General features: G+C 43.9%; 1 protein-coding gene across 2 annotated transcripts in view; it reads left to right on the plus strand.

Moving 5' to 3' along the window:
* The window catches only part of Cpvl (carboxypeptidase vitellogenic like), a 99,832-nt gene that overhangs the window by 63,140 nt on the left and 10,317 nt on the right, over positions 1-26,375 (plus strand). For both annotated transcript variants that reach the window (XM_051151601.1, XM_051151602.1), the window contains one exon: positions 7,645-7,827. In XM_051151601.1, coding sequence (XP_051007558.1) covers positions 7,645-7,827 — 183 coding nt within the window. The remainder of the gene's footprint in view (positions 1-7,644; positions 7,828-26,375) is intronic.

Here is a 26,375-nt window from a genome sequence, read left to right on the forward strand (position 1 = left end):
TTGCCTTTTCACACTGACAACTCAGACAGATAAAGTTTAGGTCTGTAAGTTGGCCTCACATCGTTTATTTTCTACCCGACCCTTACATATTGGTGGCAATAAAAATATGTCAAAATGAACCTTTGCGTACAGTTCTTCATCAAGTCCCTTCTAAGTTATAGAAGCTACGTTAAGAGCACACATCTCCCTTTTCGCTTTGGTTTTCTTGCGGCACTCCTAATTTAGTTGAGGCGAAGTCTAGGTTGAGAGAGCATGGATCCTCTCTGGATGGATCCGTGGGGTGCCCTTCCAGGGTATCTGGCTACGACCGTGAGACTTAGACCCTACACAATCTCTCTGATTTGGTTCAGCCCCTTAGAAGAGAAAGCAGTTTTGCTGCTGAGAGAGGTGATCCCTGAGTGAACTGTTGATTTATGTACTTTGAGGACTGCAAATGTTTATGGTTTCACTTGCTAAAATGACTAGCCTCTCAGAAAGGCCGGAGTGAAGCTGACTTTTGTTGGCCTTTCTTCTGAGGAAAACATCAAGGATGAAAGAGCGAGCTTGCCTTTCCTCTCCCGATTGCTCACTGCTTTGCAAAGATCAGGAACGTCAGCTGCGTCAGGACAAGGGTTGCCCCCTTTGTATATCTGTTCCCAGGTGCTTGGCCCCTCCGCTGCTCATATAAATATTTGTCTGCTGGACAAGCATGAGCTGATTGAACAATCAAACAAAGGAACACCGCAGCACATGTCTAAGCGAGAGTGCGTTCAGCGGCTCCATCTCACACAAAAGGCCTCCTCCTCCCTTCCGTCCAGATGGACCGAGTGCTCAACTGCCTGCAGGTCCAAAGGCTCCTCCTCCTAACCATATGGCACTGTGGGTTAGAGTTTGGCAAGAGGTGTTAATGGCTTGAATCTAAAATGTCCCTCACATGATCCAGTTTCTCATTCCACAGCTGGTGGCACTAATTTTGGAGCTTGTGGGGCCTTTGGGAAGTGGGGGCCTGGATGGCAGAAATAGGTCAGTACAATGATGGGTCTTTGAAGGTAATGCACTATTCTGGCATTCTGGCCTCACTCTCTGCCTCCTGGCTGGACTGGACTGTGATGAACACCTACCTCATGTTCCTGTTGCCACAGATGATGCTGATGAGTGTGGGCCTCAGACAGCCAATACTTACCTCTGTACTAGAGTAGAGAACATATTTTATGCTTGCTTTTGCACTTGAGAAACAGTAACAAAGACGTTGGTAAGACCCTGCTCTTCAGGTTACAGGAGACTTTTATGTACGATTTGACCTTCCCCCAAACTCTGAGCTATAGATATTGTATTGTTCCAGGAGCGACCAAGGGCTCAGCATGAGTTAATGACACATCAGAGCTCACCAAGTAAGCACTGGCCTGGTTCGTAAGGCCAGGGCTAACATACAGGACTTCTGTCTGCACATTTCACGGGGGCCTTTACGAGCCCCTGCTGTTGGCTGTCATATTGTGGTCTAGCACAGCTGTGTCAGATTCTAACCCTTACAGCGCTAGCCACATATTTCATTTGGAAAATACTGAGCTGCTTCGTATTTTGCTCCAAAGGTGGCTGTGATGAGATTATTACCAAAATGTTCATTGTTTTTCCATGCCTGGGATGCTGTGAGCACTATAGGAATAGATCACGTGATTCACTCGATTCTTATGTGCTTTATACCATGTTATGGATGTGGAAATGTTGGTGGATGGGCCTGGCGGCTTAGTTGAGGCAAATCTGCTATTTAGTGCAGAGCTAGCAAGCAAACCCAGGCAGAGCCTATGATGTTAACTACAAGCAGGCATTCTTCATTCCAAAGGTTTATATTTACCTTGAGTTTGACTTCGTATCTGTAAAAAGTGGCCTTTGGCAGCGACGCACTGTGGAAGAGACTTATTAGAAGTGTGGGTTAGGCATGGGCAGACCTGAACTTTAGCCACCTTGCATCTAAAGTTGGATCAATGACACTTGCTTTCTGAGAGTCCTTTAAGATGCTTGACGTGCTTCTTACAGCAGAACCAGAATGGGTTCTAGCATTAGATAGAGTTTTCTCTTTTAAGCTGTGTCATTTGCCACCCTTGCATAGCATTCACTGTGGGGAAATTCCTTGTGATCTTGAATTCTGCACTTTTAAGTGCTTTCAGAGTAATAACTTAATAATTTATGGCTCTGAGGTGCTATGGCCAATGTGCATAAAATGAGTATTGGAAAGCAGTTCTCTCAGGAGTTTAGTGTATGAGTACAGAGTTATCCTGGCTGCATGTCCTCCTGCTGCAGCACTGTGTTGGAATTTCTTCTGAAATGACACTTGTCTGAACACCATCACAGATTATGAATGTTTACTTTAGAAGGGCTTGAGGGCTTCTTGCAAGCCGTTGTAAGCTAACCAGCACACTGGAGAAGAGGGAGCCAACACTCTGAACTACTGCACACCAGGCTTCATACTGGGAGCACTGAATAACTGGTTCTCATCGATTCTCACGTCTGCTGTGTGGGTGACACCATGTCTGTGCCCAGAGAAGCATAGAGAGTCTCTGTGAGGTTACCAGTCATGTCTTGGTGCTTCTGGTCTCAGCTTTTGGGCACGAATGGCACTGTACACATCCAGATTTTGCAATTTTTAGCAGTGGAACCATGGGAGTATTTGGTTGAGAGATATTAATGGATCATAAAATTCTCAGAACCCATGAAGGACTGGGATGAAAAAGGAAAGGAGGGTTGGGACATTTACACAGGGTAGAGAGCTTGTACACAGTTTGAGGTGCCCTGTGTCCGTTTGCCCAAATTGTAAGTGAAGAGCTTTGAGCCTTTTATCTTAGCCCATATAGCAGTCCTTCCTGCGGGGGAGGAAACTATGAGTGACAGTCTCTGAGGTGCTGTGTACAATGGTTACCCATAGTTACCAAGGGAAAGCAGAGTGGACATGGCTAGACAAAACAGCATGTGATTCCACGTAACATGACAGAGAGCTTCTGTACAGTGGGCTCCGTGCCATATAGGCATCGGCAGATTGTATTGGGGTAGGGAGCAAGGCAGGCCCAGCAAGCATATAGAGAGTCCCTTCCTCCAGCAGCTCATGGTATTCCGCAGCGGCCCCAGGAGGACCACAGACAGGGGCTTTGAAACTACTTAAGTGAAAACACAGGAAAATGCTTCAGGATGTAGGTATAGTCAAGGACTTCCAAAAAACCCGACCCCAGTAGCACAGGAAATAATAGCAAGAAATGACCAGTGGGACACTGAAATTGAAAAGCGTCCACAGATCAAAGGAAATCATTACAATAAATAGACCGCCTACAGAATGGAAGACAATCATTGCTCACATACATCTGACCGAGGATTAATATCTACATTACATAAAGAACTCCAAAATTTAACACCAGAAATTAGTCCAGCCAATGTACAGTCAAAAGAAGGCTACTAACCTGCACTCCCTGTATACTCAGGAAATCAATTTTATTCCTTCTCAAGTCTCTGATGGGGTTGAAGACCAGATAGTTTAGTTTTACAATTAAGCTTAGTTGTTTAGGGGTTAAGATGTGTTTAGGTCTAGATAGGTTTTTTAAGTTGATAATGACAGTATGTGATGGAGATTGATTTACATTCAGAAATTTAGATGCACCAAAACAGGAAAGATGTTTTCTTCAAGGTTGTCAAATACAAATAGTCAAAACACTATGGATGTAACATTTATATAATTCCTGATTGTATCATGGTCCTTCTTTCTATAGTTTATTGTATATATATGTAGTAATATAAATGTATAAACATATATGTAACTTTTAAAATTTTAATTAAAAAATAAAATAAAATAAAATCAGTTAGTCAAGCTTGGTGGCAAGCCCCTTAACCAGCTGAGTCACCTCACTGGCCCACCTTCTGCTTTTTATCAAAAATAAAATGACAACTGTCATCCTGATCACATAAATGCCATGCTCATAAATGCCTCAGTTTTGGAATGAGTTTTCACATTTCTCTAAGAACCAAAAGGAAGGTATTTTATCCAGTTGTTATGACAACTGGGGACTGGTAGCACTAGAAGTTGGCAGGCTCTTTCCCCAGTCAAACCCTTTGTCGAACTGAGGCACCTGGCTTGCTCTTAGTGTCCCTGCCTGTTATGTAGTTTTTCATTATGACAGCACTGTAACCACGTGAACTGAAAAAGTCAACACCAATCAAGCCTGAACAAGTCAAACATCCCTTGGCTGCCTTGAAACTGCCATCACGTTTCCTCATTCTTTCTTGAGTTGAAAGCGTGCGTGTGTTTTAAAAACCCGGGAGATAAAGAGTATAAACAAGTGCAGCGTTTGCTTGATTATTTTCATATAATAAGCATTTTTCCATCGTGTGGCCTAACAATCAGTTTTACTGAGCTAACCAGCTAGCCCTCCACAGAGCAAAGGAAAGCTCTACGAATGCCTTTACTCCTGGTCCCTCTCACAGCTGACAGGCAGGAGTGTGGGCATCTGGGGTGTTCAGGGTGCTGCCAGGTTCATCTCTAGAAAACAACTCCACTACCTTTCCTTTCCCCTTGTTTAATTTGATGCACTGCTGACAAAGGACGTGTAGCCAGAAGCTCACATCTCTCTCTCTCCTCCTTGTCTCTAGATTTTGTTCCTTTAATCAGCCACATACGCAGTGGGAGCTTTTACATGACTCTTCTGCACTCAGCACTCTAAGTCTCGATCCTGGGAAACTCCCCAGTCTAGGACAGATGGAGTTAGATCCCTATGGACCAACATGGGTAAAGCCAGGGCATATGTATGTCTTTCTTTGTCTGCAGGAGTGTAGGGCTGGCTCCAGCCCTAGACTTCTGTGTCTCTCTGGATGTGAGTAGACACGCTCATAACTTCCTGACTACATGTACCTGGGTTTTCTGCTCACAGTGGCTGGATCCCAGGGTCTCTTGCCCACTCATTCAGTCTAGAGGTTGCCTGATAAAGATCCCACCCACCCCACCCCAGGGAAGGAATGGTATGAACATGCATTGAAAACCTGATAATTTGAGTCTGTTTTCTGTGAGCCTCGGCATTAACACACTGCATCTGCTGAAGATGATGGATCAATGGCTCACAGGCTTCCACTCTTCCTGACTTTTTGTGCTATCTGGGCCCCTATAATCTGTTGGTGGGTACCATTCATGTTCAGGAAAACCAACCTACCTGCCAATTGTCTCTGGAACTACCCTCAATGACACATGTGGAAGCACGCTTTAGTAAAAAATATTTACACCTCTCTTAAGCATTTACTTGATTTCTATTTTTCTGCATTTGATTTGTGAGCCTTTTAGAATTGAAAAGTGTTGGCTGTGCTTTGATAAGGGAGGATATTCATTGCTTCCCCTACCCCACCCCCTCCTACTGCGACCCAATGAGCCTTCTGCATCACTTCACACACAGGATTCTGCATCTTGGCTCTTCACTGCCTTGTTCCAGAGTGCTGGTGTTGTTGTTTGTGAAGAGTTTGGAATAATAAGGAAAATAGCTCAAGAGTGGGCCGGCTCAGTTCAGATCAGCAAACAGGGGCTACAAAGCTATGCAGGCAAGCCTGCAAGCTATGCCTTTTGTTATTGTCCCTTAAGAATGGAAAAAGAAACAATTGGCCAACAACAACAACAAAAAGAACCTACCTTACACTGGTTTTTAAGAGATGGTGATAGAAAAAAAAAAAAAATGTAGCTACCAGGGACACTTCCGAGAGTGGATGGTAGCCCATAGCCTGGCCATGGACAGCCCAGATGCACAGACCCCCTGGCAAGTTGCTAATTTATCCACATCTTTTCACGGGACTCTGGAAGGAGGATTACTTTGTATGTGATTATCCTCGTTAGCCAGCCATAATGAGGCCTTCAGAGAACGGTGAGGCATTTGAGCCTTGTTCGCTGGTACCCATCACATGTAATTGTTTCCATACTTTTGATGGAAACAGCTGTCCGAGGCTTTGCACAGGCCGTAAGTACTAGGGGCCTTTGAGGCAGTGTTTTGTATAAACAATGCAAATATTTTATTGCTCAGTTGAGTCGAATCTTTTAAAATGGCCTTAAATCTATCAAGACGTTTCCCTTTGGGTTCCTGTGTAGGAGGCGGGGTGGCGATGATGACGGAGCAACATAAAAGGCCGAGTGTTCCTGTGGTGGAGGCCCCGGCTCTTTCATCTTAGCCTGAATCCATCCCACCTCTGGTTGAGGGTTGGGAGTGTGTCAAAGTCCTGGGATTTTTAATTACATTTAAGCCTTTTAGGAAGCCTGTTCCATGCAGTAATGGAAACAAATGCATCAAAACACTTGATATGCAATTTGAAGACTGAACCAAAAGTCTCCGCTTGGGACAAAACAGAGCCTGAGAGTAGATCAAAGGTTGCACAGAGTGTAGGAAACCTCTTCATTGCGTAAAATGGCAACACTTTATGATAATTATGATCATGTTAGTACCATGAAAATGACGTCAGAAGTAGGGTGTAGTTCAAGTCTTTACCGTGTAAAGTAATGAACCACAGTATTTTCCAAACTTTTCATTTCACACATGTTTGTATATATATCGAGTAAGGTAACTGTCACATGGCTTATGTTTGGCTTTCAGCATTTGTATTTCAAATCTATGATAAGCATAGCTCACCTCACTTTGTGGCTCAGCTATACACGTAAATAACTTTACAGCATCCCATAAAACTCCTGTACACTGTGCATTTCACTCCTCACCAGTTACAGGATACTGGCTTTTGTTAAGTTCTTGTTTGTATTGAGTCTCAACAAGCATACTTACATGAATTTTAGTTTTCATTCTTTCTTTATCTAGAGTGCATTTCACAAAACAGGGCTTCTGGGAACAGAAAGTACCCATGTTTCTAAACTCTATGTACATTGTGAGTTGTGTGTGTGTGTGTGTGGGGGGGAAAGTCTCAGCATTCATGTGAGAGGGAAAGATTTGTTCTTAAAGGAAGGACTTCCCTCACTGTGCATGAGTGGCTATCATAAGGCAAAGAAGCCTTAGGAGCGCTGTGAAGTCAATGAATTTGAGAATTTGCATCTTGCTTGAAGAAGCCCTGGTTGCTGCAAACCTGACATAGGAGGACTGAGCGATATGAAATTCAAAGTGTGGTATTCCTTGGTTCCATTAAAATGTAACCTCCTTCTAGCCAGCCAAGCGAGTTGTTCATGCCTGCATGAACACACATACATGCACACACATACATGTACACACACACACACACACACACACACACTCACACATGGCTTTTAAGCTGCCCTTAAACCTTTTAAGAAGGCTGAGATAGTACACACAGTGAGGACTCAACGAAAGATCTCCATTCAGGCCCAATTGGAGACTAAAGAGATCAATACCATACAGAGTCCAGGAAAACCTCTTTGCTTGCCCTTGGGACACAGGTGTCTGGTGGTTATCATGAGCTAACTTCGGAAGTGTGTGTTGGCTGAGACAGGACCAGAGGCTCTTTCAGGTTGTTGGTGTGTATATTGACCTGAGAATAAATGAGCTTCAGATCTGCAAGGCTAGCCTCTTGGGAACCTGGCTCCAAAACTCAGGTTTCCATGTCTGATTCTGGTTGGCCCCCCACCTCCCCCCGCCTCTCTGTCCCTTGCTTTTCCTTGTGAATTCTATATGTGCTGAGGCCTGGGCTTCGTTGCAGGTTCTGCTGTACAACGGTCAACTGGACATCATCGTGGCAGCAGTCCTGACAGAGCGCTCCTTGATGACCATGGACTGGCCTGGGTCATGGGAATACAAAAAGGCGCAGAGGAAGGTTTGGAAGATGTTCAAAACCGACAAAGAAGTGGCTGGCTACGTGCGGAACGTGGGCAAATTCCACCAGGTATGCAAACGGTTGGGGCACACAGGTCTTGGGAGTGGGTTGTCCTTAAGGAAAGTCACAGAATAGCCAATATGTGGACACATGTCTTCTACAGCCTTCCCTTCAGCAGAGAAGATAAGGTCCTGTAATCATAGTCTAGGCCTCTGGTGTCAGGGCAGCAGACAGAAGTCCGAGTAACCAGAGAAGTTCAAAGAGGATAATCATTAATGAGAAAATCCCAATGTGTTTGGGAATCAAAGGGAACTTGGCCAGTTTTGTGAGGAGAATTCACTGCAACCTCCTCCCAGCATCTGTGAACATGTTTTTATAAGCCATGTGGAGGGCTAACTAGAACACGATCTCTAGCTAGCTGACCTGGTAGAGTGACCTCACTCAGGGCTCAAGCATTCCTCCTGGAATTTTCTTTTCTCTTCATTTTCTCTTTAAGTTGTGAAAAAAGTCCTTTGTGGATTTCATAACATGCCTTGGTGAGCATCCTCATCCCAGTGTCCAGTAGCGAACTGCATGAGGAAGGCCTTCTGGGCCTGAAGGTTTCCTTAAGAAAAGATTTCAAATTGTGTATTCACTTTCTTTAACAGAGGATGAATGTATTTTTTTCTTTTTCTAAGAAAATGTTATTATAGGCTTTAGGTGGTTTTTTTTTTTGTTTTTTGTTTTTTTTTTGTTTTTTTTTTTTAATGAACTAGTCAATTTCACCTAAAATTTAGAATCTATAGGCACCTGTAACCTTCACCTTCACTTAATTCTTCTTAAGATCTGTGGTGATATTAGTAATTTATTTCTCTCTTGTCTGAGACATAGCAATGCTATTACTAATGTCAAGTAAGAAATAATGCTCCCTTTGTTGATCTCTCTGTTATATTTCTGTTTCTTATTTTATTATTTACGCTTTTATCATGTTACTATCTTTATTGTAGGTCATTTTCTATCTTAAAATTCTTTAAGATAGAAGCTTAGTAGATGAAGCTTTTATCTTTGACTTTATATGTGCACACAATGTATGTTATATGTATGTTAGGGTTGGCCTTAAGTTTACACAAAGATTTATTATAATTTCATTGATTTAAAGTATTCACAATTTCCACTGTATTTTATCTGCCTCATCCAGTGGGTTGTTTCAAACTGTATTGCTTACTGATTTGCAATGCTTCATAGGCAAGCATTTTGACTTTGCCATTCTTGCCTTTTCTATAAGCAGAAGAGGATATGTTCTATTGTCGCTTTATAGTTTAAAAAGATGACATGTTCTTTACACTGTCAACTATTTAAAACTTACTTTCTGGCTCTCAAAGTGATCATTTTTGGCAAACATCTTCTGCATACTTTTAAAACAATTACATTATTCAGTTTTTGGTTGTAATACTTTTTATGCCAATCAAGGTCTTTTAAAAACATTTTTACACTGATTATTTTGTGAATTTACATCACTTTTACTCACCCTCCCCTTACAACTCCTGTGTCTCCCAACTCCCTCTCAAACTTTCAACCTCTTCTTTAATTATTGTTATCTAAGAACACATACACGTGTGTATATATAAATATAGCTGCTGAGTCCAGTTAGTGCTGCTCATGTATATGAATTTAAGGCTGGTCACATGAGACTGGATAACCTAATGGAGGGCTCATCCCTGAAGGATATTGATTCAGCCTTTCTCATTAGCCACCAATTGGCTTCAGCCCTTCATCAAGATTGGAGCCTTGTGAGGTTTTCTCTATCTATGTTGAAATGTCAACTGCCATTGTCATTATGTGAATCTTGTTTAGGTGACTGTGTTGTTAATCTCATGGCTGTTAACTCCCTGTCTTATATAGAAGACACTTCCGATGTCCTGGTCCTCTGGCTCTCACACTCTTTCCACACCCTTTTCTACAATGTTCCCTGAACTTTAGGTTGTAGGGGTTGTGTTGTCAATGGGTACCCCACAGTCAGGTGTTCTCTACACTTCATCAATTATGGATCTGTGATGTCCTCATCTGCTACAAAAAAGAAGCTTCTTTGATGGGGGTGTGTCAAAGTTACATTTATCTGTGGATATAAGGTAAAATATTTAGAATGTAGTTGGCAATTTTAATAGTTTAGAGAATTGGCAGTAGAATGTTCTCGAAGATCAGTGACCTCACCAGCCATGGGGCACTTGGCTAAGTTTATAAAACCAGGCATGAATTGTCTCTGGTTGAGTGGAATTTAAGTCCAATTAGATGGCTGCTGGTTAGCCAAAGAAAATCTGGTCTCGCACCCTCAAGTATATCTTACCCTGATTGGTTGCTGTGCTTCGTAGGCTTTATAGCTGCGTAGAACAATTTCCCTACTCTGCCTTCTCTGTCCCTCTTCTCTGTCCCTCTTCTCTGTCTCTCCTGTTTGTCTCCTGCTGTCTCTATCTCTGTCTCTCTTCTCTCTGTCTCTGTCTCTATCTCTGTTTTTCTCTGTGTCTCTCACTGTCTTTCTCTCTCTCCACCCTCTTCTTGCTCATAGTTAACAAGAGAGATCACTTAAAATATGCCACTATACTTGAAGTGTGTTCTATTTTTCCTTTTACTTTATGCTGTTCACTGCGTACAGCCATAGACTCCTTGCTACATGTTCCTGGCACTAAATCTTCCTTTCTACCCTCATTGTCTGTAGTAATGCCGCTCATCTTAAAGTTGACTTGATTGGTAATAGTGGAACTATACCAACTCCGACATAGGAGACCTTTCTTTTTTTTTTTTAATCAGCGTTTCCCTCAGGGTCATTTTATAGCATCATATTTAAGATATACTTATTTTATGAGGTATAATGAGTTTTTTTGTGCATCTTGACAATATTTTAAGTTTGGAGTCATACATTTGCGTTTAATGTAATCACTGATTCTTTTTTGTTTGTTTGTTTGTTTGTTTTAGAATCTACTCTTTTGTTATATGTTTCCTATTTGCTTCTTTGGATGTATATTTCTGTTCTCTTTAGTTTTATCTCCTTAGAGTTTTATGTCATTCTATTTTTCCATCAATACATTTGTGAGCTATCATTCTTCTGAAATTGTTTTATAGCAATACTAGCACAATATGAATGCTAGAGTTACTTATTGCTAATATAAGTTAGAATTTTACTATTTTCCAGACGAATGTGAGAGCCTCAGAATATTTTAGTTTTTACCTATTCCCCTGCTTTTTTGCCACAAAAAAACCAATTCTATGTCTAGTTTAAACAGCGTTATTTACAGCATTTGATCCAGCCAGTCCTCACTGAGAATTCACCACACGTGAACCTGCCAGCTAGCACCAGTCTTTCATGCATTTCTTGTTCCTTCAAAAAATTCTTTAGTATTTATTTTAGAAATGTACACTGACCACATGCTCTCTACTTTTGCCTTTAAGTGTCTTTCTCAATCACCTATGATTGGGAAGGCCATGTCTGGTGCAATGAGTTATTGCCTTTGACTGTGAGCTTCGTATCTAGTGCAATGGAATGCTGGCCTTGACTGGGAAGGCCATGTCTCACAAAGTGGGGTTTCACTGTTTTCTGTGAGCTCCTGGAGGCTGCGACTTTTGTCCTCTCCTGCACCCTTCTGATGAGGAGTCAAGACATTAGCCATTCTCATGCTGTGTTGAAGGTGACTCACGTTTGTTTTGTTTTTTTGTTTGTTTGTTTGTTTCTGCTTAATGCTTTTCAAGATTTCCTGTGTGCTGTTTTTCAGCAAGTCTACTATCTGAACTTATAACATACTAATCTGAGTGTCTTTGTTGTCATCATTCAATGGGTTTGTTTTATTTTGTTTTGTTTTGTTCTGATTTGATACAAGAGAGAGACATCTGGGAAGAGGGAATGACACTTGAGAAAATGCCCTCATCAGACTCGTCTGCTTCATCAGACTGAGGGTCGTGCCACTTCTGGCCATGTGGTCCTAGGATGCATAAGAAAGCAAAGTAGGAAGCCAGAGGAAGCAAGCAGCACCCCTCATGGCTTCTGTACCACTTCCTGCCTCCGAGTTCTGGGCTAGAGTTCCTGCCCTGACTTCCCTCAGTGATCCATGGTTACAGAACGTGTAAGCGGCAGGAAGCCCTTCCCTCTCCTTGTTGCTTTTGACCGTGGTCCTGGTCTCAGCAGTAGAAACCTAACTAGGCTACTGGCTGTGCATCCTGCCTGGATTTCTTGAGTGATTTGTTTGTTTGTTTCGTAATGTTATAAAATTCTCAGCCTCTATTCCTTCACAGACTGGTCATACTCTGTGGTCTTTTTTTTCCTTATAAGGATGTGCTTAGGTGTTGGGTGTTCATGTCCCACTCTTTTTCACAGTTCCCATTCCTACCAGCCTTTCCTCTGGCTCACTATTCATTTTTATTCTATTTCTAACATGTTGCTTAACCCAGCTGTTTATTCTTTAGGATTTCACTTAACCTGACTGCTATGGCATACATTCTGTGCACACATGTGCACAAGTACATACACCCAATTACTATAACCCTACACCACATGAATGCGTTGTGGAGATATGACCTGAGGTTAAATGAAAGCATAAAGGTAGGACCTTTATTTAATGTCCTTCTTGCCCTTGGAAGAGGGGGACGCCAAGAAACATGCTTCATGGCAGAGGGAGACGGCCAAGCAAGGCAGGAGAGTGTCACTTCCAGAAGCGTAATTAGTCAGTACCTAGATTATGAATTCCCCAGAAGTCCCTCTGTCTTCCTGCCAGGAGCCTGTGAGATGGTTCAGCAGTGTCACTGCACATACAGTGCTACCTGACTCACAGTGAATGTTGTAGTTTCTTCCTTTATTGTCATTACCTGGATTGCCCGCAGGGACACATGCAACAAAGGAAAGTTGTAAAGTGTCAGATTCAGGATCTAAGAAAGTATTTTTCACTCAAAGCCAGCCCATAAGGGAAATCTAGGTATTAATATTTATGCGTGGGGGCAAATAAGCACACTGAGCTATGAAGGGCAGATGGCTGGTACCTCCTTGGCACACTGTGCTGATCTTAGCGATGCAAATCTCAGAAGCACACGCAGGTCCCCCTCAGCCACCTGTTACTGCACGCCCCCCCCCCATCAGCCTTGCTAATTGCTGTACTACCTGAGACTGCACACATGTCCTTCTTTCATCTTGCACAAATCTACCAATTTAAGAAGCCAGACTGATGTTCAGGGCACTGTGTGTCACAGAGGTAGGAGGAAAATTTGGCCACCAGCCAGAAACCCATGACTGGTATCACACACTAAGCCACCTGACTCTTCCCGGGAATGCAAGACACACTGAAAGACAAAATGACACTTCCTTGGCTTCCAAGAGAGGAACAGAAAAAGCAGGAGGCCCTCACATGCTCACTATAGGGAGGGTTTGCCTCGCAGCAGGGAACCTGCATTCTGCATGTGTGGTTTGAGCATGCTGGGAGGACCCGCTGCCCCCTCACCCCACTGCTCAGTGACTTGGTGCTGCTGGCTGGTTGTTAGAGATGAGGGGGGACTGGAGGAAGGAAAGAAGGTCCCACGTAAACAAAGGCATTCTGTGTGTGTGTGTGTGTGTGTGTGTGTGTGTGTGTGTGTGTGTGTGTGAAAGAACTCAAGTCTCTAAAGAATACCATGGATCTTAATTAAAACACAAAAAACAAAGAAACAAAAAAAACAACAACAAAAACCAAAGGAGACTTGTCTCTACACGGATATCTAAAATGTCCCCTTGCAACTGTGACAGCCCTCCTACTGGGGCACTGATGACTGAGAGAAGGAGGTTTACCCCAGCTCCTTCATGTCCCCATATGCAACTGCACCACTGCAGCCCCTGCGAGACTTCAGAAGGCAGAGGGAGAATGCTTCTCTGTCCCACTTTGGGTTCTGCTCAGAGGGGACAAGTCTTCGGTGGTTGCAGCTTTGTAAGCAGCAGGCCCAGCCTAGCTGTGAAGCCTGGGGCCACAGCATTTCTGAGCTTCCATATGTCTGTACAATGCAGGCTTTGGAGTAAATTGTCTCTGATATGGCCTCTAACAAAAATGTGAAATATCTGCTTTTCATGAATGTCCAAAGGGTGTTCATTTAGCAAGAAATGTAGGCATCTGGGAAGATGGCTCAGTGGGTAAAAGTGCTTGCCTCTCAAGCCTGACAACATGAGTTTACGCCATGGAACCCATACGAAATGTCAGGCATGGTAGTGTATGTCTGTAGTAATAGCACTCCCACTGGGACATGGAAGTCAGAGACAGAAGAATCTCCCCGGCCAGCTAGTACAAAGAGAGGCCCTGCCTCCTAGAACCTGTCTAAGACCTCCTCATGTGTTTCTGCAGCCAAACATGCACATGCATATACACAGTGAAAATAAATGAAAGAAAAGCAATGTAGATTATGTCACAATTCTCTTTGTATCAACATATACATGTCTGTGCACCTGATACCTATCTATCTATCTATCTATCTATCTATCTATCTATCTATCTATCTATCATCTATTTATTATCTATATCTGTATTACATGTCTACATCTTCTATATCTATATAAATAAATAAAATGAAAGTCAAGATGAAGGTGGAGGAGAGATGGGGAGGGAGGGAGGCAGGAAAATACACTATGGATAACAAGCAGTCACCAGAATAAGGGCCATCAAGATCTCAGCAGCCTCTATGTGGACATTACCCTGGGCTCTTACTAATGTTATCACTGGAGCACAGAGCCTTAGTAGCTTTTCATTGGCTGTTCTGAACTTGTGGCCAGGTCCAGGGCACCCTGCTGCTGCAGCAGCGGAGATCTCCCTGGTCCTTTTCCAAATGTGAACTTTGAGGATCTGCATTGATTTTCACTCCTCTGCCTCGGGTAGGCCATTTTCTGCTGAGGTCATGGAATCATCACACCAGCTCAAGGACGATTTGTTGGGTTTTGTTGTTGTTTCAGTGCTAGGGTCTTATGTATGCCAAGCAGTTGCCTTCCCACTGAGCTACACCCTTAGCAGCTTTTTATTTTATTTTGAGAGAGGGCTTCACTACATTGCTGAGGCCTGCCTGAAACTTGTGATCCTCCTGCCTCGGTTTCCTGGGTAGACAAGATCATGGGCTTCTACTGCTAGGCCGGGCCCCAAGGATTTTTCCCCTCAAGATTGTTTTGACTCCTCATTGAGAAAGATTAAAAAAAAAATTGTCAGGTTTCTAGCTACACTAATGAACTGATTGAGCAACATATTTCTATTTTAAACATCATTAAACTAAACATCTTAAAGAAAATAATTTAATCATTTCCATTTTTTGTGTCTTTACTCAAAATATTTATTGACACATTATTCTCCATGTAAACATTGGGATAAGAGCTTGATTTACGTATTTTCATTCTGAATTAGAGTTTACTGAGTGAGGATTCTGATAACATGAGTTTTGCATAATTAATAAATCTAATTTACCTGATTGCAGCTAGTCGTAAGTATTGTAGTTTACATTTTCAGTATCAGGGTCTTTCCACATTTATTCTGGACTCACAGGATGGGTCATTTCAGCTAGGAAGCATTTTACAACTCGCTGTCCAGGTGAGGACGCCAAGTACTAGAAGTTAAGTAATCTTTGTATTGGCTACTTTTCAACTGCTGTGATAAAACACCACAATTAAGGCGACTTAAAGAAGTAAGAGTTAGTTTGGGCTTTTGGTTCCAGAGGGGCAGAGTTCACCACAGCAGAGGGGCATGACAGCAAGCAGCCGGCCTGGTGTGGGGACCAGGCAGCTGAGAGATCACAGCTTTAAATGCAAATAGGAAGCAGAGAGTCACCTGGAGATGGCACAAGGCTTTTAGTCTCAAAGCCCATCCTTCATGACACACTTCCTCCACCAAGGCTGCGCCACCCAAACCCCCTCAATAGTGTCACCAATTGGGGACCAAGGGCTCAGACACACGAAGGGGGCACCCTCATTCAGATAACCACCTCCCCCCCACTCACCTCTTATTGTTGCTGAAATGGGATTCCAAGAATGCTGGCTTCTGACCCCACGCTTTCTTACCTCATGTCTGCCACTGGAAAGATGGACTCTCAGCAGTGTCCTGGGGCAGGAGACGTTGGAGACTGTAGACTTGACTGCCTTAATTAAAGCATTCACTGAATCCTAGAAGGCTATAGAGCTGAGTTGAGAGTGAGGACAGCTTCATCCAGGGTTAAGAAGAGATATAACTAGGAAACCTGTGATCTTAATAACCTAACAAATGTTGCAAGTGGCTAAGTAAGTAGAGAGAACACGGGTGGGGACTCGGATAACAGAGCTGAGGTGGAGAGAGCACACTGGCTCATGGTCTGAAGTTTGAAGGAGAGCTGGGAAAGGACTAGAAGGGAGACGTGGGGACCAGTGGTGGCCTCAAGGGTGTATGTTCTGTTTTTTTGTGTGTGTAATTGGAAACCACTAAAAGACTTTACAGGCATATTTACAGCTGTAAGATGGCAGCAATAGGATGAGTGTAGGCCAGGGAGGCTCTGGAAGCAGGTTGTGTTGTTAGGAGCCTTACAGTAACAACATGTTTCATCATCTTCCTGGAATTGCCTGCTTGGTGCTTGATTCTCAGCTCTAAATAGAGGTGACAAAACAAGCTTTCGAGTGGCCAAGACATGAGGACAGGTTTCCTGGTGGAGAGATGTTCTTCACTGTGTGTTCATGTCACCTTAAAAGCTAGTGACGCTCATAAGAAGCATGCTAGTGCCCCTTAAGGACCTCTAGCCATTCCCTGCAGTACAGCCCTGGCCAAGCTCATGCATAACCCTGGGGGACATAAACCCTATTGAATCCTCAACCATGTGGTCTGCCACAGTCTTGAGGCCTTCTCCAGCATGCCCTGACTTTTGGCAGGAAGGGAAGGAGCACCGTGGCTCAGAACTTGACTCTTGCAGAGCATGGTTGTGTTGGATGGAGGTCATGAGGTTAGTGAGCACAAGGCAGATTGTAGATTTAGATAGACCTGGTTTGAATTTAGTTTGGCCACTTTTAGCTGGGGGCTGGGAACCTGTTCTGCAAATTCAGAGTAGGGATGTGGTGAGGGCCAAGGGAGATGCTAAGGATGGTTGACAATGTTCCTGTATTAGGAATTCCTCGGGATGTGCTCTGCCTTGTACATCTTTATCCTTGAGTTTATGGAATCCTTGTTGCTACTTAGTAATTTATATTTACTAATTTATAAGCAAGGAACTGGACGCCTCACCTCGGAAACTTGTTCAAAGCCTTAAGGACTCTTCATAGTACACAATGTTTGGTAGATAGCTAGATCTTTCCACTACACCGCAGTGTGCTTAAATGCTGTGAGGACAGTGGAGAAGAGTGGGATAGGATACTCTTGTCAGCAGGTTCGAGGCTCCATGGCTGCCCATGGGGAGCATATGCAGTGGTGGTGTCCATCATACTTGGTAGAGCATCCAGACCACATAGAGGACTTAGTTCCCCAAAGACAAGAGCACCTCTTAGGACAGAGGGTGGGGGCAGAGCACTGAATGTACAGACAGTAATAACCACTACAGATCTCCAACTGCACTGTTTTGAAACTAACTTTAACTTTAGTTTCCTTTTTGTGACCACACATAATTTGAGAGAGGGAGAGAGAGAGAGAGAGAGAGAGAGAGGGAGAGAGAGAGAGAGAGGCGCGGGGGATGGCCATCAAATGGCCATTAAACAGAAATGAAAGTCAACTGAGGATTTGGATGTTTCTAAGGAAAGTACACTCAGGAAATACCAAAGCCCCATATCTGTATTCCCCTGTGACAATTTATGATTTTTTCACAATTAAATATTGTATTTAATTTTAAATCTCCCAAATAGGAGATTGTTACGAACAGTTGACTTCAGGATGCTCTTCAGCAAGCCCTTGGTTGTGTCGACATGATAAAAGGAGGCAAAGAGCAATACATGCAACCATGAAATTTGACTGGGTGAGAGAAGATGAGACATGCTTCAAAAACACTGAACAAAGACAAAAACTCAGAGCAAATATACTTGTATTTGTATTGCCAGATATAGATTAGTACTCAGAAATATGTCTTGCCTTTCTTACAACATTTGTTTAAAAAAGGTCTTCGGGGCTGGGGAGATGGCTCAGAGGCTAAGAGCACTGACTACTCTTCCAAAGGTCCTGGGTTCATTTGCCAGCAACCACATGGTGGCTCACAGCCATGTATAATGAGATCTGGTATCCTCTTCTGGCCTGCAGGTGTTATATGGAGGGAGAGCACTGTATACATAATAAATAAATAAATCTTAAAAAAAAAAAAAAGATCTTCATCCCTACCTCATCCCCCAGCTTGCCTTCTGTAGAGAAGCCTGCCCTGACTCTTGAGTTCTATGCATCCATCTTCCAGACCTGAGATGATTCTTTGGTTTGTTGATGAAACCACAGCTGGGGTCCCCCAAAGCAGGTGTTAAGGACTTTGGGGATTATGTACTATGGATCAATGGTGGTAAGAGTAGGAAAACAGGGTTTGAAACGTGCAAGATGAAAATAATATGCAGGCCTGACAAGCCAGAAGGGAGTTCTGGGGAAAGGGTTTTCATCAGAATATTCCTCATAGGTCAAAATAATCCAGCCACTCAGCCATCAGATGTGATCACGGTGGGCATCATCTTGAGGAAGGCTCAGGGGTGGAGACACTGCTAAAGGAAGATGTCCATTGTCTGCATCCTCCCTGACAAGAATCTTATGGTATTTAGCCTGGCTGCTGCCAGATAGTGCCATGGACATGCTCAGCCCTGGAGGACAAGGTGATGGGGACTGGGAGTTTGTGTATGACCACATAAGAAACTGTCTTTCTTGGCTTGTGTGATCTACATGTTGAATTCTATCTGCCTCAGAGCGATGATAGGATGATAGGGTGGGGCACTTACGTGAGCAAGGTGAAAGGCTATGTATGTATGAAAGTCATAAAAAGGAACTTTCTTTTTAATGCTAATAAAAAATTAACTTAAGAAGCAAAGAAAGATGGATTGGACCTTAGTTTTCGATTCATAGATTGTAAGTTAGGGACTCTATTCTCTCGATAAAAAGAATTGGCTAAGACTTGTCAGTAAACATTTTTCTTTTTGTTATTTACTGTGTAATAACAAATGCTTCTAGAACTCCATGGCATAAGGCCACAGTTTATTATTTCTCACAAGCATGTGGACACATTGGACTTGGTTGGGTGTTCTGATTCAGACAGGGTAGGCTGAGGTCACACACACAGCTGTAGCCATCTGGATCTTGCTAAAGCTAGGCGATCCAGCATGACTCCCTCTCTAGGACTCTCTCTCTCTCTCTCTCTCTCTCTCTCTCTCTCTCTCCTCCTACATAGGATGCAAGCCTGTACCTCTTTATAATATGGCAGCAGGCCTGTCAAACCAAAAGTCACAAAACACTTTCTTTTCTTTTCTTCTTCCTTTTTTTCTTCTGAGACAGGGTTTCTCTGTGTAGCCTTGGCTGTCCTGGAACTCTCTTTGTAGACCAGGCTGGCCTCCAACTCACAGAGATGTGCTGGGACTAAAGGCGTGTGCCACCGAACCCAGCTAAAACACCTTTTCTACAGTGTTGTATCTGTCATGAAAGTCCCTTGGAAAAGCCAGATTCTTCTTGGGGCAAAAAATAGCAAATAATTTGAAAACAGAAACTATTCTGTCTCTTGTTCCTGTTGACACTACCATGGCTCCATCTTGCAGGAACCTTAAGTGGCCTGTGTGTGGACAAACTTCCTCTGATCCACAAGGACATTTGCTAAATCCTGACTTGTTTTACAGCCAGAAATCAGGGTACAGCCTTACCCCTAAAACTGACCAGAAGCATCACATCTGGAGATGGTTCTTCCCCTCAGTACAGTCCATGCTAACAACCTTGGCTCACTGAAACCTTCAGCCAAAAACCTAAGCTAAATGTTCACCCTTCTGTTCTTGCCATCCATTGTTCGTTTACAAGCTGGCCTTGTTCTCAGATCAGTGGGAGGCTGTCGGTGATTCGGATTTGTAGAGAAATGCTTCTATTGATTCAAGGCGTCAGCTTCCTTTCTCAAAAGCTAGCAGTTTTGTTGCGTGCTGCAATTCTGTGGGTTTGGTGTGCAGAGGCCTTAGCTAGTAATGCATCTGCGTTCCTCTGTGACGGAGAAGGAATTATATTGGGCAGTGTCTGCTTGAAATATCATCCAGCGTGTTGGTTTGCAGCAAGAGCACTGGTCACTGGCCACAGGGGATTCCTTTCTATCCATTGCTAGTCCAGTACTATAAGAGATTGATAGATTTCTCCACCAAAGAGAGGTGGGTGGGAAATGTCTATTGTTTTAACTGTGTAGCCTTTTAATGAGTAAACTTAACATTTCCATTCAGTTACTGAATAAAGCTTCTTAGCCCAGGACTAGGGTCTTTAATGGTTTAGATTCAAGAGGTCACTGAACTTAGAAGGAAAAAAAAGTGCATCTTTATTTTTACTAACCTTTTGCTGAAAGAGAATTTCCTCCCATTATGAATTATGAAATTTGGCATTTCCTTTCATTTTGAATGTAGGCCACAAATCACAGTGGCACTGGCAGTGCCCATCTTTGATCGCCTAGCCAGAAAGAAGAGCTATTTTCATATCCGATTCACTGTCACAGACACTGCAGTTGAGATCTGGAAATGACCTTTGGGCTCACCATTAGGTTAAACTGGCAGCCTTACTAGACCACTGGTTTCAGATTAAATTAACATACTTACACACATACATTCTCTATGGCACGTTTATGTTTTACCACATTGATTATTTCATTATAATAGCTTCATTTGTGATCTATAAATATGTTTGATTTGTGTGTGTGTGTGTGTGTGTGTGTGTGTGTGTATGTGTGTGTGTACACAACTGAGATTCTGTGTCCATGGATTCTATGTCTGAATTCAACATGATCAAAATATGGTTATGATACATGCATCTGATAGAACAGGTAGATTTTTTTTTCTTATTTTTACTCAATACAATACAGTAAAACAATTAGTTACATAACATTTACATTTGCATTGAGTGCTTGTTATAGTTTGGCTTTGAAAGCTCATGTGTTTGAACATGTTGACTTTTCCTGGGGAGATAACACACACACACACACACACACACACACACACACACACACACACACACACATTACTCCATGAAGGAACACCACGACAGACGAATGATCAATTTGGTGAAACAAGAAGTTTCTTATTGGGGTTACTATCAGGAGTATGGATAAGGGGTTTACTTACTAGGAGCAGGGATAAGTAAAAAAAAAAAAAAAAAAGTCTGCATCATCAGAAACCCCATGCCAACACTGGTACAGCTCCCAAGCTGCACCCCTGCAGCTCCCAAGCTGTACCCATGCAGCTTTCTATGGCAGTCCCACCATCTGGGAGTCTCCCTCTGTGGTCTGGATGGTCGGAGTCGCCACCCCCAGAATTGTTTCTTCCTTTTTGTGTGGCTGGGCAGGGTCACTCAGCCTTTGATTTTGGGTTTCAGCAGCTGAGTCTGCCCTTTCCTCCCATTTCAGTTTGGAGGGAATGTCATGAATCTGAGGAACATGCCCTACAACCCAGAACACTGGCAGACCAGGTGGTGCAGCTGTTTTAGAAGGTTGTTTGGTGGACTTGGGGGTTTATGATCCAGATCCACTAAGTTCTTCTTGCTCTGAGGAGATGTAAGCCCAACACATTCAGGCTGTCGGCAGGGTGGGGGGTGAGGGGTGGAGGGGTAAGAAGGTGTGGGGGACAGGGAGCAGGTCCTATTGCTTAACCCACCATGTCTTAACACATCATGTCTTAACCCACCAAGAACTTGTGAGCTGATGTAAATCTTTCTTCCCTTTCTTTTTGTCAAGTATTTGGTCACTGAAGTGAAAAAAAAAAAAAGTAAGGAGTGAGAATATTTTAAACTAATTTACAAGTGATTTAGAGTGTTCAGAAGTGTCCGTGTGGGTGATATTTGCCACTACCACACACTTTCATACCAAGGGAGTTTAGCACTCATAGATATTTAGCTGTCTCTAGGAGGTCCTGGTGTTAATCCCCTGCAGATACTAAAGTCCTCCCCACCCCTGTTCTAAAACATGGCTATAACAGATAGACAAAGGGCTTACAGCACCCACACACAAAAAAAAATTAGGGACTCATGTGTTAGTCTGCTTTGAATTATTGAAATATATATATTTACCCAATCCGAATGGCAGCCTAGCCTTGGAGACCTGAGGCCTAGAAGCTGTGATGTAAATTATCACCCTGGGGACCCTGTCTACTGTTGTGGTCCAGCAGATCCTGGTAATGCTGTGGAGTAGGAATTGAGGGACAGGTGCCATGTGTCCATGTTCTGCATAAGAACTATCCGACAGAAACTACTGAGACGGACAGTACTTAGGCTCTCTGTTTCTTAGGTTTCAGGCCATGGTCACTTGGCCCTGGCACTGTGGGCCTATGGTTAGGCAGAGGTTAGTGAGAGAGGGCACTCACTGTAGAGCAGTGCTGTTTAGATCGTGGGCACTGGGAACCATAGACACAGAGTGCATGGGACAGTGGCTGAGATACGCCCTTCAATGGCTTGTTCCCAGGGACCTGCTTCCTCCAACTCAACCCATCCTCTTTTTTGTTTTTTAATTTTAATTTATTTTTTAAAAATTTATTCATTTTACATCCCAATCAAAGCCCCCTTCTTCATTTCCTTGCTGTCCCACCCTCTTTCCCTCCTCCCTCTCTATTCCCTTCTTCTAGTCCTCATGGGGGGGGGGGGAGCCCTTCTCTCCCACCAACTGAGTCTCATCTGGACTGCCTGCATCCTCTTCATCTGTGGCATGGAAAGGCTGCCCTGCCAAGGGGAAGTGATCAAAGTGCAGGCAACACAGTCTGTGACAGGGACCTATATGGAGACTGAGCTGCCTGCAAGGCTACATCTAAGTCAGAGGGGCCTAAGTCTTCTCCATGCATGGTCCCTGGTTGGTGCATCAGTCTCTGCAGGCCTCCATAGCCCAGATTTGTTGGCTTTGTTGTTCTTGTGGAACTCCTGTCTTCTCCAGGTCCTTCTATGCCTCAAGTCATCCACAGGACTCCCTGTGCTTTGCCCAAAGTTTGGCTGCAGACACTCAGCTTCTGTTTTTTGATCCCCCGCTGGGTGGAGTCTTTCAGAGGATCTCTATGGTAGGCTCCCATCCTGTTCCCTCTCTTCAACTGCTTCCAGTATCCGTTCTATTTGCCCTTCTGAATGAGAGTTAAGCATCCTCCCTAGGGTCCTCCTTGTTACTTAGCTTCTTTATTGACCCGGCCCTCTTAATGGTGCCACCAGACTGCAAACTCCTCAGTAGATTAACTTTTGTTTAGATCTGAGTCGCAGTGATCCGTCACTTCTCCAGTGATTTGAGCCATCGGCCAGGGACCAAGCCACCCACACTCGAGCCTTTTGAAGGACACTTAGTATGCAAGCCATGCTATGCCTGGTTAGGTCCCTTCCCTGTTCCCTAGCAGTGTGACTTCAGGCAAGTTATTTAGCCTGTCCAAGCGGTTCCTCACCTGGGACACATTAGCTTTCTCAGACTGGCTGGCAAGGATAATGGTGTTCATTTCCGATCTGTTTTCCCTTACAAGAGCAATATCATCATTGTTCAGTATACAACCCATGTTCAGTTTAAACAGCAAAGGGAAATTCACACAAAGATTGGTATTATGATTATTGAGACAATGCTCACTGATGACTTTGCACTCTACTCAACACCTGGTGAACATGTGGCGTTTGCTTCTCTTCTTCCTCTGGGCCTCTTCTGCATCGATCTGTTTTCACAGGGCAGGAAGTCCCCACTCCCCCGTGTTCATGGGGCCTCTCACTGATCTTATGTGCTAAAAGTTCAAGCGATTAAATTACTCCACTAATGTTTGTCAGATTGACCTGGAGCTGTGTCCAGTTATTGCTTCGCCGTGATCGGAAAAACATCTCCATTTAAGTTAGAAGCAGGGAGAGCTGAGGGGACACTTGCCTTTCATTTTTCTATAAGGTACTCTATTGATAAAAGTGTCTAAATTGAGCAAGAAGTTATTTATTTTCTCTTTTCTTTCAGTTTTTGTGTGTGTTTGTTTGTTCTTTAGTCTGTTTGGAGACAGGAGCTGCCCATCTAGCCCACACTGGCCTCAAACTTGCGTTCCTCCTCCCTGTCCAGGGCTGGGGTTACAGATGTGCACCTCTGTGCCTGGTGAATTATTGAATTCACGATGCCTGGCTCCAGTATTAAATTATTTCCAAAGCATCGAGCCTCTCCTGGTTCAACAATGACCTGAAACATCCCTGTTGACAGTAAGTGAAGAGCACCCAGCCTTTAAAAAAAATTTTTTTCAGTTGTACCAAATTCCTAACATATGGAAACAAAGAAGGGAAATCTAGGGCCTTATGGTGAGCAAGCAGCAGGCAAGTTTCAAAACAGGAAAACAAGCTTCCTGGGCCTGGGATGTCCAAAGTGGAGGTCTCAGTATTTACTTTTGTTCCTAATATTTATTTTTTTACGCAGCAGCCAGAGTCCCAAGGTTTAAGTTCGGGCAGCTCTGCCTTCCTGGAGCTGCTGTGCAAGGGGACTTCCAGCTTCGGTCTTTGTTTCAGCTCTGTGTCCTTCCCACCTACTGTGTTGAGAGAGCCCCCTCCCCCCTCCCCATGTTGAGAGAAGAGAAAAGCTCTTAATCTCCTGCAGATTCCTTGTCGTGAGTTTGGCAGCATCGATAGGCAGCTTTTCTTTTTCTCTTTTAAATTTAAATATTGGACCCATGCTCAATAGTACTAACACTTGTGGAAGGTAAAACAGATTGTCGGTGAACATCAGTGTCCTTGCCAGACAGTTTAAGAAATCCAGCATTCCGGTACCTTGGCCTTTCTCGCCCGACTCGCTCCCTTCTACCCCTGGAAGGAAAGGTCTCTGTGTTTTAAGTTCACCATTCTCTTTGCTTATTTGTATTAATAATACTTGCCCACAACGCTGTGCCTGTTTTTAACATGACTAGATACCATGCGTCTTCCACATGGATTATGTCCTTGACGTCTAGAAGGTTGGGTTATTGAACACTGGGTCTTCTTGTTATCTTTTCCTTACCTGGGCTTGTTAGGTGAGGGAGGCCTTCACATCTTTGTCGTAATATTCGTGCTTACTTTTCTCTTGCTCTTGTTTCCTACTGTCTACTTTTCTGGCTGCCATTAACCGCGTTGACTGTGGCATGCCAATGTCTCCGAGGTACTTTAGTTGGATAAGTGTTTGTTTCTTTCTACATATCCATTGTCGAAGGCTGCAAGACACAATAATCAGAACCATATCCCTTCAGCACACTTCAACTCAGCTCCATCAGCCAGTGGCTCCATAATAAGAAGCAACCAGTCAAACCGCCGGCTTTCAGCTGTGCCCTGCGGCTCCAGCCTAGCTTTGGGCACCAGGGGAGAGAACCCGATCCTTTCTCTCTCAGAACCCTGCTTGCTTCCATCACCTGCCAGTCCAGACCAGGAGGAGACAGGATCCAGCTGGTTTGCTTTGCTGTGATTCTGCTTTGTCATACGTCTTACCAGAAAATTTTGGAAGGCTGTCATTGTCAGCCCCCGCCCCCGACGCCACCCACCCCCCCCACCCCCCGCCCCCGACACCCCCCCCCCCCACGCCTGCTCCTCAGATGGCATCTCTCTCATCTGCTTTGTAGTCATCTGCTGCTCACTGGCCTGATTTGATTCATTCCCTAATGTTCGTCATAGAAGCCGCAGAGCACTACTTAAAAAGCCTAACACTCCATTCATACAAAGCAATAAAAATAGTGCAGTGTTTAGGGGAGCATTAAAAAAAAAAAGCCATAAGGGTTTTCCCACACTCAAAATTCCCAAATGAAACTGTTACGTGGTGATAGTGTTCTAAACGATGCCATTCGTGAGCATTCTGGATTTGTGTTTTGAATCGCTATTGTGTACTTTGCTCCTTTCCCTGGAGCGCCTTGCTGATCTTAACTCATCGTTGCTGACCCTTGCCTCAGTACTTCTCCAAACGGCGAGTCTGGTCGTGTCTTTTCCTCGCTTAAAGCCTCTGACTTTACTCACTTGGCTGGAGTCTAACCTCTGTTTGGCTTCATAAAGATTTGCTCAGACTTCAGCCTTCCTATCCACGCTCCCCAGTTAGAGCCCTGAGGTGCAAACGTAAAACACCACGTCCGCTCCCCTCAGACGTCTAGCAAGCCCCACAAGGTTCCAACGCCTGCGCGATGGGGCACTTGGTGCTTTAGCTGCTGAAATACTCCTCTTTGCCTAAACTCAATTCCCATGCCCCCTCCAGGAAGCCCTCCTCGATTCTGGCCCTCAGTGTCGCTTTCTCTAGGGCTTATATCCCCTATTGCATGTGCTACCCTGGGTGCCACAATCGCCGGCTTCTGATGGACGCCAAGCCACTTGAGGCTGAAATAATGTGTCCTGGCTGTTTGTATACCCCTTCCCATAGGCCCTGGTACTGAGTGAATACTCAGTAGATTCAAATCCAACTGTTTCAGTTTCACCCTTAGACCTATCATCTCTGCTCTCCATCTCTTCTCCCTCCCTCATCCCTCCTCTCTTCTAATACATCCCCCAATGGAAGCGACGGCTTCTCCGCACTTGGATAGGGCAAGGTGTCTTCTAGGCAGT

This window comes from Acomys russatus, chromosome 10 (genome assembly GCF_903995435.1).
Source record: "Acomys russatus chromosome 10, mAcoRus1.1, whole genome shotgun sequence".
Classification (NCBI taxonomy): domain Eukaryota; kingdom Metazoa; phylum Chordata; class Mammalia; order Rodentia; family Muridae; genus Acomys; species Acomys russatus.